General features: G+C 35.9%; 1 protein-coding gene across 3 annotated transcripts in view; it reads left to right on the top strand.

The window, feature by feature from the left end:
• SACK1B (scaffolding CK1 anchoring protein B) overlaps positions 1 to 3,007 on the top strand; it is a 93,372-nt gene extending 90,365 nt beyond the window's left edge. For all 3 annotated transcript variants that reach the window (XM_089333106.1, XM_051854627.3, XM_089333107.1), the window contains exon 5: positions 224 to 3,007. In XM_089333106.1, the coding sequence (XP_089189232.1) occupies positions 224 to 2,522 (2,299 nt within the window). In that variant the 3' untranslated portion in view covers positions 2,523 to 3,007. The remainder of the gene's footprint in view (positions 1 to 223) is intronic.
• The last annotated feature ends 17,452 nt before the right edge of the window (positions 3,008 to 20,459 follow it).

The following is a 20,459-nucleotide window of genomic DNA, read 5'->3' as shown; positions in this document are numbered from 1 at the left end:
GCCTGGTTTATTTCACTAAGTATAATGGTGTCCAGTTACATGGTATATATATACACACACACACTATGAAGTACTGTTCAGCTGTAAAAAAATGAAATCCTGTTTTTTGCAATAAGGATATTTTTGTGCACATTAATGACATACTTTAAATAGAAGTATGTGTTACCACTAATCTTTTAACTTTGTGAAATTAAAGTTTTCCAATTTTCATTTTTTTTTTCAGCTATATGTGGTCATTTGAAAAAGCTCACCTCAGTATGGTTCAGATAATTACAGGACAACTTGTTGAGTCTTTTGATGAAGAATTTAGAACTCTCTATGCCAGATCCTGTGTTCCCAGTTCATTTGCTCCAGATGAATCAGCAAGGGTGAAGCATGGCAAAACACTCTGGGAGAATGGCGCTTACCAGCGTTCACTGTCCTCATTAGCTTCCGTTTCCAGCCAGCGCAACCTTTTTGGTAGGCAAGACACCATACATAAACTAGATTCTAGTTACTTGAAAAACAGAGGGATATATGCTTTAAACGAGCATGACAAGTATAACGTAAGAAATCTCGGGTACAAACCTCATTTTATTCCAAACTTTAATGGTCCAAACACAATCCGTCAGTTTCAACCCAGTCAGCTAAATGAAAATTGGAAAAGGCATAGTTATGCTGGGGAGCAACCAGAAACAACACCGTATTTGCTGCTTAATAGGACTCTGAATCGAACCAATCATCCACCTGGTAATTGGAAAAGGCCATCAGATAGTCTCAGTGTGGCATCTTCATCACGGGGAGGCTACACAGGCCACCATAACACTCCTGCTCAAAGTTTTGCTGATCGACTTGCTCAAAGAAAAACAAATCTTCCAGAAAGAAATTCAAATGTGCGAAGGTCTTTTAATGGAACTGATAATCATATTCGGTTTTTGCAACAACGAATGCCAACCCTTGAGCATACCACAAAATCGTTCCTACGTAACTGGAGAATTGAATCTTATTTAAATGATCAATCAGAAGCTCCCCCTGATTCCAGCGGATCGGCCTTGGGTGACCGGTTTGAGGGCTATGATAGTCCTGAGAATTTGAAAGCCAATGCTCTTTACACTCATTCTCGGCTTCGTTCCTCTTTTGTGTTTAAACCAACTTTACCTGAGCAACAGGAAGTTAACAGTTGTACAACTGACTCCTCCAATTCAACTATCACTGGTTCCCAGGGAAGTGATACACCTAAAAAGATCCCAGACATCCCTACAAGTGTAGAGCATTCAACAGACAAGCCTATGCCAGAATCAATCCCCAAGCTGCAGCCACAATCAGAGACATCAAAAATGCATACCTTGCAGATTCCTGAAATTCACTCAACAGTTTCAAACCAAACTACAGATGGCCGTACAGAGTCCAATAACTATATATATACAACCTTGTGTTTGAATAAGCAGACAGAAAATCTAAAGAATGAACACAATGAGAACCTGCTTAAAAGGCGAAGTTTCCCATCCTTCGATCACTCTAAAGCTAATTTAGCTCATGGAAATAGTAAGCATTATGTATACAGCACACTTACCAGGAATCGAGTTAGACAACCAGAAAAACCCAAAGAAGATATGTTGAAAAGTTCTAAAAGCATGCACAATGTGACCCGTAATACAGAGGAAGACGAGGAGGTAGACAGTAGAGCCCCTCCCAATAGCACTGCTACCAAATCCATCTCCATTGCTGCTTTACTTGATGTGAATAAAGAGGAACCCAACAAAGAACTCACTTCGAAGAAGGAAGGTAAGGGTTCCCCAAGTTTTTTGAAGAAGGGATCTCAAAAATTGAGGTCCTTACTTAGCCTTACCCCAGAAAAGAAAGAGACGCTATCAAAGAATAAAGCACCTGCCTTCTACAGAATGTGTAGTAGTTCTGACACTTTAGTTTCTGAGGGTGAAGAGAATCAAAAGCCAAAGAAATCAGAACACAAAATTGATTCATCTCCTAGAAGAAAGCGTTCTTCCTCATCAAATTCTCAAGGCAGCGTTCACAAAAGTAAGGAAGATGTAGCAGTTAGCTCATCTATGGGAATAAATTCTCCATCAGATGAAAATAATAAAATAATTACTTCTGCAGCTCCAGTTGAAAGGAAGTTCTTAGAAAGGGCAGGAGATGCCTCTGCCCCAAGGTTTAACACAGAACAGATCCAATACCGAGATCCAAAGGAGATTCATGCAGTTGTTGTTCCTGAAAGGAGGTCAACTTCTTCTCCAAGGCCAAAGCCCAATGAAATCTTAAGAACTCATTCAACTGACCGGCGTGTTTACAGTCGTTTTGAGCCTTTTTGTAAAATTGAGAGCTCCATTCAGCCAACAAGCAACATGCCAAGTCCTAGTATAAACCGCCGAGAAATTAAACCCACAACTATGGGTAACAGTTACGGCAGGTCCAGCCCAATGCTTAATTACAACCCTGGTGTTTACCACTCGTATCAACCAAATGAAAATAAGTTCCGAGGATTTATGCAAAAGTTTGGAAATTTTATAAACAAAACTAAATAAAATGCTGTAATGTCAAATGTCTAATAAAAATTAAAAAGCAGCTATAAAATTTCATTAAAAACCTGTAGTTTCTTTAACATGCCAGTAAGCTTCTGTAGGGGCAGAATTATAGTTGTGATGTATATGTTCACTAGTGTGCTAGTGTACAGTAAAGTTATTGTTCTGACAAAGTTAATTGTACTTAATTACACTGTAGATGGACTGTCTCTGTAAAGACAGTATTTCTCAATAATAATGGCAAAAAAATGGATCCAATTAAATTGTTTTCTTTAGACTAAAAATTTTAAGCCTTAAAATTAGTAGCTTTAGTGGAGAGATTCTGTATGGATTTTAAGTATTCATTCCAAAGTCTTTCCTTTAAAGAAAGAATGTACTTCTATCAATGAACCTTTATAATATGTCTTTATGGTGTTTTCATATCTTCAAAAATGTAAGAAACTGGGACAAAACCTTGCTGTTTTTAATTAAATTTATACTTAACAAGATATCTTATTGTATTTTATTAATGTCTTATTAATTTTCCTCTAGAGCATTTTGCAAATATTTGGGCCAAACAATACCCTTTAAACTACATAGCTCAGCATAATTTCTATTTTGTCTAAAGGATCTGCAAATTAAGAGTCTCATGTACTACAGTTACATTTGTAGGAATTTATTTCCCTAATCATCTGAAAATCCCCTGGGATGTGCTTCTGTTGATACAGGGAACCTCTACTCCAATCTTTCTTTAGTTTCCCATTTTTTTAAAAGATTTATTTTATTTATATCAAAGGCAGAGTTACAGAAAAATAAGGAGACAGAGGTCTTCCTTCCGCTGGTTCACTCCCTAAATGACTGCAATGGCCAGGGATGGACTAGGCCAGAGTCGGGAGCCTGGAACTCCATCTGGCTCTCCCATATAATGGCAGTGGCCGAAGCATTTGGACCATCTTGTATGCTCCCAGGTGTATTAGCAGGGGGCTAGATTGGAAGTGGTGCCCATATGTGATGCCAGTGGTACAGGTGGTGGTTTAACATTAACCCTGGGTACCTATATTTGACAGTCACTTCTTAAATGTGTATGGAGATAACACAAATGTAGAAAACCAGAACCATTTCTCTCTACTTTCTAATATTGATACTTTTAGAATTGTAAATTTCAACTAACATTTTTATATTGAGATAACATTTCAGTCCAAGATGTTTTGCTTGCAAAATTTGCTGCTCTTCTTAAAGTTGGAAAATATGGTGTGACTGCATAATGTTTCCATAAAAGTACAATAGTGACAATGAGAAGTGATAATTGACCTAGTTCTTCCATGACCATATGGCCTGGTTGAAGGTTTTAAATTTCAGTGATACCCAGGTTATACAACAAGTTTTGCTTTTCTTAGAGTAATAAAAAATTCCATATCCTTCAGAGACTTTAATTTGGCTTTCTGCATTAACAAAGAACAGAATTCAAGAAATATTTAATCATGAAAAATGTGAAATGATTTTTAGACTTTAAATGTATTACTTAGTATCTAAACTACTGGGAGGGGCAGTGTAGTGTTTTAAAATGCAAGATTCAGGCAAATATTAATATTTATCTCATTAAAACAGGATAATGGCATTGAAATATATATGTCTTTAAAATAATTTTTCATATGAATTGTGGTAACAATCAGAAAACAAACATTACAGGAGAAAATAGACAATAGATAAAAAGCAAACCTAACATTTATTGAATAGTTAATTCTAAGCCATCATGTCGTAATCTTGAGTTGCCACAATATTTTGTGAGTAGCATTATCTCTGCTGTTTTCAAATTAAGACTGAGATGATGATCAAGACTCAGAAACATAATATCCTGTCATTTAACCAATAAATGATGATTCTAAAATGTCTGTAATATCATATCACATTTCCTGGCACACATTGATTCACTGCATTCCTCATCCAATCTGATGAGAATTAGTGTTTATTTCCTGATTCAATAGCAATCAACCAGGAAAGGTTTATTGGAAGTTCATCACACAACAAGGACACATGGGGCTTAAACTAATCATAGTAGGTGAGATTAAAGGATTACATTGAGATTAGTTTCTGAATGCAATCTAGTAGTGCCAGTGTTAATTGTTACCAGTCATATTGATGTCCTTCCGGTTGTCCTGCCCCATGAGATCAAGGAAAAGGGAACAAGAAGTGAGTTGTGACTTCTGAGCTTTTGTGGTAGAGAAAGGAGTTCATTAGCTCAAGAAGCTATGTAGGGAGTGGATCTCAATGTTAAATATATTATCTCATTAAATATTTACAATAACGTTGAGAAATAAATGCATCCTTGTTCCAAAAGAAAAAAATCAAGCTTCAAAGGAGTTAGCTAGTTTTCCAAAACTTACACAGCATTGAATTGTCAGAACTGGAGTTTGAACACAAAGCTTATATTTTTAATACTCATACACATCATGCCTCCTGGCTTCTCTGGTATACTTGACAGTATTTGTTTGACAGTAGTTGTTTCTCATGCTCCCTTCATTTTACAAACTGCAGAAATATCCAAGTAACTGTGCAGCAATCACATTTTATAAATAGAAATCAATAGAATATTACTCAGTTTTACATCATTCACAAAAGGTTTTTAAACCTCTGGGTTATCACAAAGAAAATTCCCAAGTACTGCTATATGGAATTGTATTGGTTTTGGAAAGCTGAACATGATTGATATGAAATTTTTCACATTCCCTAATAAGTTACTAGCACAAAAATAAAACTTTGAGGGCATATTTATTTATCACAGGAAAGGTAGGCAATTCACAGCATATTTTACTTTCAAAAAATATAACCTTAGGAATATGTATTGCTTTATAATCAAAGAATTCAGTTGTGATACAAAAATGTTAATTATTATTGTATTAATTTTTAGAGTTATATAGACATTGTATGATCTTCTTAACTTACTGCTAAGTTATTTAAAAAGCATTCGAATTGGGACTCTGTGGAAAGAAGAGATTATTCATTTGACTCTTAACAAAATTCACTCCATGTTCCAAAGTCCAGAGCCCACAGTTAACCAAACTAGATTGACTTTAATATTACTCATTCTTTGTTAACATTGGATGGGGACTATGTCAGAGCTAAGAGGATAATGAGTTAATTGTCACTAGGCAACTCTGAAATGGAAAGCCCTTAAGTGTGGTGCAATGTAACTTTAAAACTGACATGATACCACTACTAAAATTTATAATCATGTTTAGTTACTAGCAAAAGTCTGTTGCTTATTTTATTTTATTTGAGAAGCATAGAGACAGTCGGCATTCGCTGATGCTATGGCTCACTCCCCAAATGTCTGCAACAGGCAGAGCTCAGCCAGGCTGAAGACAAGAGCCAGGAACTCAATCCAGGTTTCCCACATGCATTTCAGAGACAAAACTAACTGCTACCTCCATGAGTACACATTAGTAGGAAACAAATTGGCAGTTGCACTCCAACATGGAATACAAGGGTTCTAAATGGCATCTTAACCATGGAGTCAAAGGCCTGCCCCACCAGTTGTCATTATGTACAACTTCAATAATTTCTGGAAACTTGGACTGCTTATTGCAACACCATTTAATTCGTTGTTGAGCTCTTTATCTTAAGTGGAATTGGTGAGTACAGATGCTTTATTTAAGGAAATTTAGACTTTTGCGTTGCATATTCATTCTTTACTGCTTTGTTTCCTTGATTAGGTTTCTCCAGAAATACCTGTTATGTCATAATCCATAGAGAATTTCTTTCCAGAATTTCTAAGAAATTCCAGAGGCTTAAAACTTAGGAAGCACCTAACTTTTTTTTTAAAGCTAAACGGCATTTTAGTTTTAAACAGATTACCAAAGTTCATGGATGTGATAGCTTCAAGAAAATTATTTTCTCTCATTTTGTCCTCAAATTAATATTAGTGAAAAGATGGTCACTTAGGTGTACTTGGATATCAGAAGTTTCACGATGCAGTCTTACTCTCTATGTATACATAGCTTTGTAAGGAAAATAAATATGATTTCAAAGTAATTTTTGGTAGATGATTTCAGAAGTATGAGTGATCTTGTGTCCTGCACACACTGATGACCTTTTATTATAATGACTGGAATTAACTACAATTCTGACATGGTATGTTGAAGTGTGGGTGTACATCTGTACTCATGGAAGCAAATACCTTGTTTCACCGAGATGTCTAGTATGATCTGACAGACCATGTAAAAATGGTTGAATTTTGATTTCATTCTATTTTATTTCAAGATCTACCCAGTAATTAAGCTACCATTCCACAAATAATTATTTTCTGTTGGTATCTGTTGATTTCTAATGTGCTATGAATTAGGGATACAAAGTAGATTCATGGTTTCATGTTAACCATGTTGATGGATATGTGTGATAATATGTAACAGACATTTTATTATATTATTTAGTTGTAGAGCATTTAAAAAAAGGATCAAATGAAAAATCAAAGCTTCAATTTCTTAACTTTTATATACATATTACAAATATGTATATATATTATAAAGAAATAGTCTTCCAAATTAACTCTTATTTTAGGTTAACAAATTAATATTAAATAATTTTTACAAACATCAATAAATTATAAATTTTTCAAAATCTTCATTCTGTAGATTTCTCCATTTAAAAGTCAGCCTTCTGTTTAATTATCATAATAATTTAAGATTATTACAAATTTTGGGGGCTGGCAGTGTGGCATAGTGGTTTAAGGCTCTGCCTGCAATGCCAACATTACTTATGAGCACTGGTTGCTCCACTTCTGATCCAGCTCCCTGCTAATGCACCTGGGGAGGCAGCAGAAGATGGCCCAAGTGCTTGGACCTTGGCCACCCACATGGGAGATCAGGATGGTGCTCCAGGTTTCTGGGTTTCATCTGGCCCAGCCCTAGCTGTTGTGGCTATTTGGAAAGTGAACCAGCAGATGAAAGAGTTTCTCTCTCTCTCTCTCTCTCTCTGTCTCTCTCCCTTTGTAACACTGATAAACAGACAATTGTACATTTAAAAATATTTTTCATGAAATTTGAACTCAAAACAGTTGTTTTGATTTGCATTACATATCATCTAATAATTTACCCATATTTGATATTAAATAATAAATCTTCTCCCTTAATATCATAAACATTCACATACTGCTTGAAGACTAACATACATATGACAGTGATCCCATAAGGTTTCAATAAATTTCTATGAGTAGCTTTGCTCTTCTTTCTTATGTTTGGGTGTATCTGGATATTCAGCTACTGACTATTGTTTTACAGTTGTCTATAGCAGTCAATGCAGTAACAAGTATGACAGGTCTATAGTCTAGGAGCAATCAGTTATAGCAGATGGCCTAGGTGTGTAGAAGCTATACCATGTACGCTTGCGTAAATGCACTCTTTGATGTTCACACAATGATGAAATTGCCTAACGGCATTCCTCAGAATGTATCCCTGTCATTAAGCAGTACATGACTATACCTACATTCTCTTTAATTATATCTCTTGAATTATAGTAGTTATTTAAAATAATTTCTATAGAATATTCCTTTGCATAACATGGTAGTATTTGATTTTGAGAAAAATATTCTAAAGATGCATCTGTATTAATGATCTTAAGTAACCCACCATTTGAAAGTTATTTGAAGTCCTTGAGGCCAGGGGATATCACTGATTATGAAGTAGCTGAAATTGTGTTAGCATTTAAAAACGGTGTCTTTTTAAGGTTAAATGTGATTTTTGACTAGTTAAGTATAATAATACAGAAAATTAATCATAAATGCTAGTGTTTAAGAAAAAAAAATCTGGGATCCAGTGTGGCATAGCAGATAAAGCAGCCACCTGTAACACCAGCATCCCACATGAACAAAGGCTTGTGTTGCAGCTGCTTCACTTTCAATTCAGCTCCCAGCTAAAAAGCAGTGAGAGATGGCCAAAGTACTTGGGCCCCTGCCACCTGCAACCCGCTACCCACGTGGGAGACCTGGAAGAATCTCCTGGCTCCTGGCTTCAGCTTAGCTCAGCCGCAACCATTGCGGCTTGAGAGTAAACCAAAAGATGGAAGATATCTCACTCTTACTCTCAATCTCTCTCTGTCTTTCCCTCTCTATATCTTCCAAAAATAAATAAATAAATACATCTTTAAAAAAAGAAAAGATACAAAGGAACTATGTAAACTTTCACTTTCAAAGGTGCCCTAAAGGAAATTTATGAGTGGATTCTATTGGTTTAAACAGCAAAGACCATTCCGAGGTCAGTGAATCTGAGAGATGGAAGGGCATTAAAAGGAATTGTGTGTACATCTTCTCTGGGAAAATGATCACAGAGGGGAAATCATCTGAGCTGATAGCCATGAAAAGCAAAAGCAAAAGATATTTAGAGGAATACATTTGAGTTAACAAAGATAAGGATACTGTGTTAGGTTTGACATTTCTCCCATAAAAATTTGTTTGTACAGTGTAGCTTATTTAGTTAACACTTGTACTGATAACCTGGTTTGTTTCAAGAACATAGTTATGGTACATTTTGATGTAAGAATTAAGAGGAATGTCTGGATAATCAGAGGCTGCCAGCAAGTTTCCATGGTTATTTTTAAAATGGCCTCACAGCAAAACCCCATGTGCTACTTGAAGGCTATTTATCTTAACTTGTGTCGTTGAGGTTCTGCTACAGTCTATCCAAGGGTACACATAAGAGATGCCTGATGGATATTTCATATGTGAATCCAGATATTTTCTTGGCTGCTGTTGTAAAAGATACAGTCCATTAATATCCATACACTGAGTGGACATTTCATAATTAGCTGAACAGATATTTGTGTTAAAAGTCATAGGTAGGTTAATGCAGCAGGTGTCTCAGTTTAAATGTCAACCACACTAAGCCTAGAATCTGGGCATCATTAAAGATCAAGCAGTGCTATTCTTCCCAGGATAGTTCTTGTGAAGAAAAGAAAACATAATGAATTCATCACAAAGGGAAAGGGAATAAAGCCACACAATAGGAGGGAGGGGCAATTTTGTGTTGGTCATTTAGATCGCCAAACACCACGAGTCTATAGTGTGAGAATGCAAGTGAAGAATGTCTTCTCTTCAATTGACATGGTGCACGGAGATAGTCAGTTGTGGGACAGACAGCAGCAAGCACCTTCCCTCTGGATTTTAAAAACCTCAGCCTCCTGCCTTCAATATTAATCTCTCTAATATTGAAAAGTTATGGCAAGAATTGTAGACTCTAGGCATATATTAATGTATTTGACCTCTACATTTCTCTTTTCTAGTTCTAGGCATAAAGATTTCAACAGGTTGTTGGGTCTTATCTCAATCTTCAAGCAGATTCTCTTAGACTCAATAGCCTATATTGAAGAAACAAAGTAGTTTTTACTGCTTTGAATTTTTGTTTAGTTGTGTGTTTTAAAAACTATCAATAATTTTAGCTAAATGCTAAGCCTAAATCAGATATTAATTAAAATAAACATTCTAGTTAATGAGCATATACCATAAAAGCTCGTATTTATAAATGTTTCCATAAATGGACAACCTAAAATACTTGAAGTTTGATTTTTCATTTTTCTCCTCCACTTGTTCAGTCCTAAATGCCTGCAATAGCCAGGGTTAGGCCAAGCTAACCTAGGAGATAAGAGCTCAATCAAGTTCTCTTATCTGAGTGGTGGAGACTCAACTTCTTGAATCACTACCTTCCACAACCCAGGGTGCAGATTAGCAGGAATCTGGAAGTGGGAGTGGAGCTGGTATTCAAACCCAGGCACCCTGGAAGGAATCCTGATGGTATCTTAAGTGCAATGGCAAAAGCCTTCCCTGAAAAACATTTTTTAAACATTTATTTATTCATTTACCTGAAAGACAGAGTGACAGAAAGAGAGGCAGAAAGAGAAATGTTCCATGTGCTGGTTCACTCTCTAATTGTCTGAAACAGAGCTGGCCAGGATGACAGGTTCTAGCAACTCCCTTTGGGTCTCCCGCAGGGGTGGCATCTGCTGCCTTCCAAGGAGCATTGGAAAGAATTTGGACTGGAAGTAGAACAGCTAGGACTCAACTCAGCATTCTTTTTTTTTAAGATTTATTTATGTATTCAAAAGTCAGAGTTACACAGAGAGAGAAGAGGCAGAGAGAGAGAGAGAGAGAGAGATATCTTCCATCTGATGGTTCACTCTCCAGTTGACTGCAACAGCCAGAGTTGCACCAGTCTGAAGCAAGAAGCCAAGAGCTTCTTCTGGGTCTCCCACGCAGGTGCAAGGGCCAAAGAACTTGGGCCATCCTCTACTGCTTTCCCAGGCCATAGCAGAGAGCTGGATCAGAAGTGGAACAGCTGGGACTTGAACCAGCACCCATATGAGATGCTGGCACTGCAGGCCAAGGCGTTAACCCACTGCACCACAGTGCCAGCCCCATCAACCCAGCATTCCGAAATGGGATGCTGTTGGCACAATTGACCTTGTAACCTGCTGTACCACAATGCTGGCCCACAGAAAAACATTTTTTAAAATGTGTTTCATATAACAAAAGAATCTTTGATGTGGTGAAGGTATTGGGTGAATGTTAATTTAATCTGATTTCCAGAAGAAAAATTTGAGATATATATATTTACATTCTAATCAGGATAAGGTGAGAAGTGTTGTTTTTAAATTAAGATTAAATGAAATAGAAGGAAAAGTACAGATGAATGGAAAGTTAAACATTTTCCTTCATGACAAACCGTTTTTTTTTTTATGCTGAATTTTATTATGCCTGGTTTCATTCCTATTGAATATAAATATAATATTTTTTCCACAGGAGTATACAAATACTAAAGATTTCTACCTTGCAATTTGGGTCCTCTTGGAAAAATAGAATGAAATGTGTGTTTCCTTACTACTTTCATCATCCCCTCCTACCATCCACTCTGGAGACCTGTATTGAGTTCTTGGTTCCCTATCTGGCCTCTGGCTATTGTGTGCATTTTCATCAGTCACCTCTCTCTCTCTCTCTCTCTCTCTCTCAATCCCTCTCTCTGTCAATCTCTCCTCTCCCTGCCTCTCAAATAAAAATCTTTTTTAAAAAGCTTTTGTTCAATTTTTAAAGCATCTACCCAATAATTATATTTTTCTACACTTAGAAATGTTCTTGTCCTTATTTCTCCCTATGTAAGAGTAAAAAAAATTAGAACTATAATAGGTTGTGGTTTTAATTTAATATGCTGACATGAAATTACCCAACATACATCAAAGTCTTCAACATTATAATGCATGGGCCTCAGAGACCATAAAATACATGCATGGACATAATATAAACACATAAGAACAATTACAGATGGCTAGCAATTATAAAATAATGTATAAATTTGTGTATTCATTTTAATAAGACTTCTGATTCTTAAATGTAGTAGTGTTGATGACTATTAGATACATAGATGTCTATATAGCTTAATAATTTCAAGAACATAGATGTATACAGTTTTTCATTGTTTAATATAATATTTGATTGTTTCACATAAGTAGGAAGTTTGAAAATAAGCTTGCAGTAATGCATATATTTGATAAGTTAAAATAGTTTTGAGGCTCCAGCTAAGTTGAAGGTGACAATAAAACATGGTTTAATAAGAATGTATAATTTTCAACTTTATCATTAAACTGTTTGCTACATTATAAAAAGTGTTTATTATTTGTGAATATCACCCTCTTGAGGGGCCTACCTTGTGCTATAAAAAATAAAATGACCTGGTGAATGGAAACATATTTAGAGATGCAAATGATATTCAGTAAAAATTCTTGGGAAAAAATAGTAAATAAATGTACAAATAAAAGCTAAGGAGTGACTTGTGGATGCCTGGAGAAATCTATGAAACTGGAAGTGTTCCTGTAATTTTAAGACTGAGGAATAATCAGAATGTGATACTAAAAAGACCATTCAAATAAAGGCAATTGCTATTGATTATATACAGAACAGAATGTAAAAGAGAGCATTCGTTTAAAAAGATTCTCCTTTCTTCGTGGTTCAGTTTTTTTAAAAAGGATTCAACTCAATCACCTAGAACAACATTGTTTTATTCAAAGAATGTATTTAGTCAGGAAAACAATTTTATGATGTCAATTCTAACATTTAGAGAAGCACTAGATGATAGAAAAGAAGTTTCAGAGCCAAATGATAAGGTTTCATATGTACCAAACTGAAGTGTAGACTTTATCTTGGAAGAAATGAAGCATATTTGAAGGTTCCTGAATATGGAATGACCTTTAAATTAAATCTCAGGGAGTGATACAATGATGGGTTAGAAGAAAACATAGTTACTTGGAGACTAACGAGGAAGCTATTTTAGTAATCCAAGAGATTTTGATAGATGATGAACTATGTAGTAGCACTGGGAGATAAACTGGGGGAGATGAGAAGTATTTTGGGATTAGAATGAAACCTTAACAAACCAATATACTATTTTACTGAAGAAATGGGATGAGTTTATAAATTCTGAGGTTATTATCTTAGGAAACTGCATTGTCTCCATAACTGACATATGGCTTATTAGAAGGAGGAGTAGTCTTGGTGTGTTTGTGTGGAGGCGAAGGAGGGGTAAATGTATAATGGTTTCCAGGTGCTACCATCTTGTTGCAAAATACAGGATATCATTTTTTTTACAGCTGAGTAGTATTCCATAGTGTATACATAGCATAATTTCTTTATTTAGTCAACAGCAGATGGACATCTAGGTTGATGCCATATCTTTACTATTGTGAATTGTGCTTCAATAAACATGAGATACAGCTCACTCTTTCATATACTGACTGAGTTCTTTAGGTTTGGGTAAACTCCCAGGAGTGGGATGGCTGAATCATATAGCAGGTCTAAATTCAGATTTCTGAGGTATCCCCATACTGTCTTCCACAGTGGCTGCACCAGTTTACATTTCCGCCAACAGCTGATCAGGATACATTTTCCCCTACATCCTCACCAGTGTTTGTCATTTGTCGATTTCTGTAGGCAAGCCATTCTAACTAGAGTGAGGTTAAACCTCCTTGTGGTTTTGATACCACAATGTCATGGTGGAAATATAAACTGATGCAGCCACTGTGGAAGATAGTATGGAGATTTAATCAAAACAAAAGTACTCAGTATATGAAAGAGTGGGCTGTACCCTCATGTTCATTGCAGCCCAATTCACAATAGCAAAGATACAGGATCAACCCCGACGTCCATCAACCTTTGAGTGGACAAAGAAATTATGGCATGTATACACTATTTATTTCCCTGGTGGCTAGTGATCCTGAGCATTTTCTCAAGTGCCTGATTGTTTTCTGGAGTTTCTAGTCTGTTCCGTTGGTCTACAAGTCTGTTTCTGTGCCAGTGCCATGTTGTTTTGATTATAAATGCCCTGTAGTATGTCTTGAAATCAGGTATTGTGATGCCCCGATTTTGTTTTTGTTGTATAAGATTGCTTTAGCTATTTGAGGTCTCTGTGTTTACATATGAATCTGAGCATAGTTTTCTTGACATCCTTGGTTAAATTTATTCCAAGGTATTTGATTGTTTTTGGAGCTATTGTGAATGGACTGATCTTAAAAGCTCTTTCTCAGCTGTGACTTGGTGTAGACAAAGGCTATTGACTTTTCTGTGTTGATTATATTTCCTGCCCCTTTAGCAAACTCTTATAAGATCCAATAGTCTTTTGGATCCTCTATATATAGGATCCTGTCATCTGCAAATGGGGATAGATTGATTTCCTCATTTCCAATTTGTATCACTTAAATTTCTTTTTCTTGACTAATAGCTCTGATGAAAACTTCCAAGATTATATTAAATAGCAAAGGTGAGCATGGGCATCCTTGTCTGGTTATGGATCTTAGGGGGAATGCTTCTAGCATTTCCCCATTCAGTAGGATGCTGGCCATGGGTTTGTCATATATTGCCTTGATTGTGTTGAGGAATGCTCCTTCTATACCTATTTTGCTTAAGATTTTCATCATGAAAGGATGTTGTATTGTATCAAATGCTTTCTCTGCATCTATTGAGATAATCACATGGTTTTTGTTCTTCAGTTTGTTAATGTGATGTATCACATTGATTTGCAAATGTTGAATCATCCCTGCACATTGACGATAAATCCCACTTGGTCTGGGTAAATGATTTTTGCGATGTGCTGTTAGATTCAATTAGCTAATATTTTGTTGAGGATTTTTTGCATCTATGTTCCTCAGGGATATTGGTCTATAGTTTTCTTTGTTGCATCTTTTTCAGCTTTAGGTATTACGTTGATGCAGGTTTCATAGAAAGACTTTGAGAGGATTCCCTCCATTTTGATTGTTTTGAAATCTTTTTTTTTTAACTTTTATTTAATGAATATAAATTTCCAAAGTACGATTTATGGGTTACAATGGCTTCCCCCCCCATACCGTCCCTCCCACCCACAGCCCTCCCCTTTCCCACTCCCTCTCCCCTTCCATTCACATCAAGATTCATTTTCGATTATCTTAATATACAGAAGATCAGCTTAGTATACATTAAGTAAGTATTTCAACAGTTTGCTCCCACACAGAAACATAAAGTGAGGAATAATAGATGATCTTTTTTTTTAATGATGATGAAATCAGATCAGACCTATTGTCATGTTTAATCCCAGTGAGAGTCAAGTTGGGAGTTGATAATTTTTTTTTTTTTTACAGAGGATCAGTTTAGTATGCATTAAGTAAAGATTTCAACAGTTTGCACCCCCACAGAAACACAAAGTGAAATATATTGTTTGAGTACTCGTTATAGCATTAAATCTCAATGCACAGCACATTAAGGACAGAGATCCTACATGAGGAGTAAGTGCACAGTGACTCCTGTTGTTGACTTTACCAATTGACACTCCTGTCTATAGCATCAGTAATCTCCCTATGCTCCAGTCATGAGTTCCCAAGGCTATGGAAGCCCTCTGAGTTCTCCGATTCTTATCATGTTTAGACAAGGTCATAGTCAAAGTGGAGGTTCTCTCCTCCCTTCAGAGAAAGGTACCTCCTTCTTTGAAGACCTGTTCTTTCCACTGAGATCTCACTCACAGAGATCTTTTGCCAGAGTGTCTTGGCTTTCCATGCCTGAAATACTCTGATGGGCTTTTCAGCCAGATCCGAATGCCTTTAGGGCTGATTCTGAGGCCAGAGTGCTATTTAGGACATCTGCCATTCTATGAGTCTGCTGAGTATCTCACTTCCCATATTGGATCACTCTCCCCTTTATTTATTCTAACGGTTAGTGTTAGCAGGTACTAGACTTGTTTTTGTGCTCCCTTTGACTCTTAGTCCTTTCATTATGATCAATTGTGAACTGAAATTGATCACTTGGACTGGTGAGATGGCATTGGTACATGCCACCTTGATGGGATTAAATTGGAGTCCCCTGGTATGTTTCTAACTCTACCATTTGGGGCAAGTCAGCTTGAGCATGTCCCAAATTATATATCTCTTCCCTCTCTTATTCCTACTCTTATGTTTAACAGGGATCACATTTCAGTTAAATTTCAACACTTAAGAATAACTGTGTATTAATTACAGAATTAAACCAGTCATATCATCAACGGTAGACTGGATAAAGAAATTATGGGATATGTACTCTTTAGAATACTATACCGCAGTAAGAAACAACGAAATCCAGTCATTTGCAACAAAATGGAGGAATCTGGAACACATCATGCTGAGTGAAATAAGCCAGTCCCAAAGGGACAAATACCATATGTTCTCCCTGATCGGTGACAACTGACTGAACACCAAAAAGGAAACCTGTTGAAATCTTGAGAAGAATTACAATTAGTTCTTCTTTAAATGTATGGTAGATCTCAGCAGTGAACCCATCCAGTCCTGCGTCTTCCTTTGTTAGGAGGGTCTTCATTACTGATTCAACTTCTCTCTTGGTTATTGGTCTGTTTAGGCTTTTCTTTTATCTTCATGACTCAATTTTCATAGGTTGTATGTTTCTTGGAATTTATCCATTTCTTATAGGCTTCCTAATTTATTGGCATACAGCCCTTTGTAGTAATTTCTGATGATGTTCTGTGGTATCTGTTGTTGCATTTCCTTTTTCATCTTTGATTCTATTTATTTCCAGTCCATTCTTTCTTTCTACAACTTCTGTAGCTACTAAGACTCATATGTTGGGTCCTTTGATAGTTTCCCATAGATCTCGAACACTGTTTTTAAGTTTTCTATTTTCTTCTTTTTTTATCTGACTGTAAGATTTCCAGATTGTCTTCTAACTCAGATATTTTTTTCTTGTACCTCACAAAGTCTGTTGTTAAGGCTTTCCACTGCATTTTTATTTGGTCTATTGAATTCTTCATTTTTAATGTTTCATTTTGATTTCTCTTTAAAATCTAAATTTAATGGGAAAATTTTCATTCATGTCATGTATGGTTTTCTTTAGTTTGTGGATTTGTTTCTGATTGCTTTTGAGTAGTCCTAAGATTAATTTCTTGAATTCCATTCTGGAATTTCCTCAATCTTTCCATCTTCATGTTCTAATATTGAAATGCTCTGATCCTTTGGGGGGTCATGATTTCTTCCTTATTCTTGGTTCTTTAATTTCTGCTCTTATTTTTAGGCATCTATGGAGCTTTTTCTTTTTCTTTTTCTTCTTCTTTGATGGCTTTTATCTTTGGACTATGCTTCTGTGGCTTCCTGGAATGTCTGCAGTTTCAGTGAATAACAGAGGTGTGTGGTGGGTGAGACCAGGGAGCTCTGGTCAATGATCTAAGGTGGGTCGAGTTTCCAGAGTAACACCCAACTTGAGTGTGGTAGATTTCAATACCCAGCTTTGCCTTGCACCTTTTTATGTAACCACTGAGTCCCTGATGTCTCAGCATACAAGGCTCCAACAGTTGCTGGGTCCAGAGGTTTCTTTCTACCCTGTTAGTCTGTCCACCAATGGAAAGGCAAATGTTTCCAGAGGCTGCTCTGCCTAGTTGTTTTGACACTGGGAGGCTGTGGGTGTGGACACCCCACCATCCCACGTAGCTGCCCAGCCACCTCCCAGCCAGGCTCAAAGTCAGTGGGGACTGCAGACCCGTTCCCTCCACAAGAATCTCTGGATCACGTGCACTTGCTAGAGCCACAGGCTGAATGTTGCTGCCTGTTCACCTCTGCTGCTGGCCCAGCCCTGGCTGGTGCAGCCATTTGAGGAGTGGATCAGTAGATGAAAGTTCTCTCTCTCTCCTTTTCTCTCTCTCTCTCCTTCTCTCTGGACCTCCACCTTTCAAAAAATAAATAAATAAATCTTTTTTGAAGGAAGAAGCACCCTTCATCAATAAAGAAACACAGAGACTGAAAAAGTGAAAAGATGGGAAAAGATATTCCATGCAAATGGAAATCAAAAGTGAGCAGGGGTAGTAATACACATATCAGGCAAAATAGACTTGAAGACAAAAAAGTGTGAAAAGAGAAAAAGAAAGTCACTATGTAATGATAAGCCATCAAATTAACAATAAAAAATGACTGTAGGAAATATGCATGCACCCAAGATTTGGACACCCAGTTGTAGATCTAAAAGAAAATGTACACTCCAAGACAATAATAATGGGGATTTCAACACCCCATTATCATCAGTGGACAAATTAGCCAGACCAAAAACTCAACAGAGAGACAACATAACTCATCTACATTATAGACCAAATGGACCTAACAGATATCTATAGAACATTCCACGCTATAGCTGCAGAAGATCAGTCCATCAGTCATTCTCTAGAATAGACCATAGAGTAGGCCATAAAACAACAAATTCAAAAAAATTAAAATCATATCATGTATCTTTTCTGACCACATAGAATGAATCTGGAAATTAATAAGAACAGAAACTCTAGAAAATAGGCAAATGCAAGGAGACTGAACAACAAGCACCTGAATGAATACTGGGTCAAAGAAGAAATCAAGAGAAAAAATTCCTTCAAATGAATGAAAATGAAAACACAACTTATCAAAACGTATGGAATACAGCAAAAGCAGTGCTGAGAGGAACATTTATAGCAATAAGTGTGTACATCAAAACATTGGAAAGGTATCAAATAAATAATTTAACGATGTATTTCAAGGGCCTAGGAAAACAAGAGCAAATAAAATGAAGCACTGCAAGACACTACACTGATCTAGACAAATAATTCTTGAGTAAGAAGCCAGAAGCACAGGCAATTCAAACAATGTAGACAATAGTACATCTGCACAGCAAAGAAGACAATCAATGAAATGAAAAGGCAAATAACAGAATAGGAGAAAATGTTTGCAAACTACTCATCTGATAAAGGATTAATATTCAGATATACAAGGAACTCAAGCAACTAAACAACAACAAAAGAAATAACCCAATTAAGAAATGGGCAAAGGATATGAACAGGCATTTTTTAATAGATGAAACATAAATGGTTAGCAGACACATGAGAAAATGCTCAATCAGTATCCATCAGGGAAATACAAATAAAACCACAGTGATGAATCACCTCACTCTAATTAGAAAAGCTGTTATCCAAAAATCAAAAGTAACATGTTGATAAGTTTGAGGAGGTGAAGATTCCCTACAACACTATTGGTGGGAAGGCAGATTGATATAACCAATATGGAAAGCAATATAAGTATTCCTGAGAACTATAAAAATAGATCTACCACATGACTCAGCTATCCCACTCTTCAAAATATATCCAAAGGAAAGAAAATCATCATATGAAAGATACTTTCACACTTTCATATTTATAGCAACAAAGACATGGAATCAACTTATATGTCCCTCAACTGATGACTGGATAAACAAAATATTGTATAAATACATGATGTAATATTTCTCAACCATCACAAATAATGAAATGCTGACATTTTCAACAAAATGAATGGAATTGGAGATCATTATGCTAAGTAAATGAATTAAGCTATACTAATAAAGACAAATTTTATGTTTTTTTCTTTTATTTGTGGAAATTACTATATTATTACTATAAGTAATAATATTTACTTATAAACAATGCTTCATTGAATCAGATCATATAAATGTCAATGTACCCTTCTTTCCCCACATTATGATCATTTTCATGAATCCTTCACACTGTGGTTTAGATCTGTTTTCAAGAAATATTAGTGTAATTATGTAATGTCTATGTTTGAAATAAATGTGTTGCAGGTTTTTAAGCATTATAAAATAAGATTGTATACTCAATATAATTGTAGATCATTAAAATCAAATTTAATTTGCCAATTGAGAATGAAATCTGTTTACCTAGTTTTACCATATTCAGTGACAAGGGGGATCATTTTCTATTGCTCCAAATCTCTTTGGTTGTAATCAGTTTGACTTGGTTACCTTAGAAGAAGAAAGACATTAGTGAACATTCTGAACTTCAGCTGTGAATTTTAAAGTTTTTGAGGAAACTGTGGCATCAAAGATAATTTGAATAATTTTGAGTAGTAGACAGTAAGGTGCATTTAACAATTTTATTCAATTAGTCTACTCTGTACCTATTTTTCAAACAATATTTTATATCACAGAAAAGAGAGCAATTGTGTTGATACTCTTCTGACTTACCACATTGGTAATTGTGAAAAACTATATTTAAAAAACATACTAATGCATATATATTGTGTTCAGAGTACTTAAATAAAATGAATTATAAGACACACTTGCCTATATCTTACTGCTTAAAGATGGGGAAATTAAATTAAAATGAAAAAGGTAATCAGAATTGATATTCTGTGTTTTGTTAAGTATGGAGAGAGAATGCCAAAGTCTCACACACTTTGGAGATTTTGCCTTTCATAAAGCCTCCTGAGTGGACAGTACTATCTTACTGAGACCAAATAACAAATTCAAATTCTACCCGCATTATTTATCCATTCAAAATTGACCCATAGGATAGGAGAGCCATAGCAGAGACAGTTGCATAACAGATCAAGATTGAGGACACTGAATTAATAGCTAGTATTCCCTGAGTGCTTATTATATGATAGGTATTTTAAATTGATTAGCTTCACTGA

Source organism: Oryctolagus cuniculus, chromosome 5 (genome assembly GCF_051225735.1).
Source record: "Oryctolagus cuniculus isolate XC-2025 breed Fujian yellow rabbit chromosome 5, ASM5122573v1, whole genome shotgun sequence".
In the NCBI taxonomy this organism is placed as follows: domain Eukaryota; kingdom Metazoa; phylum Chordata; class Mammalia; order Lagomorpha; family Leporidae; genus Oryctolagus; species Oryctolagus cuniculus.
The sequence above is the reverse complement of the archived record's forward strand: the minus strand, read 5'-3'. Positions and strand labels throughout refer to the sequence as shown.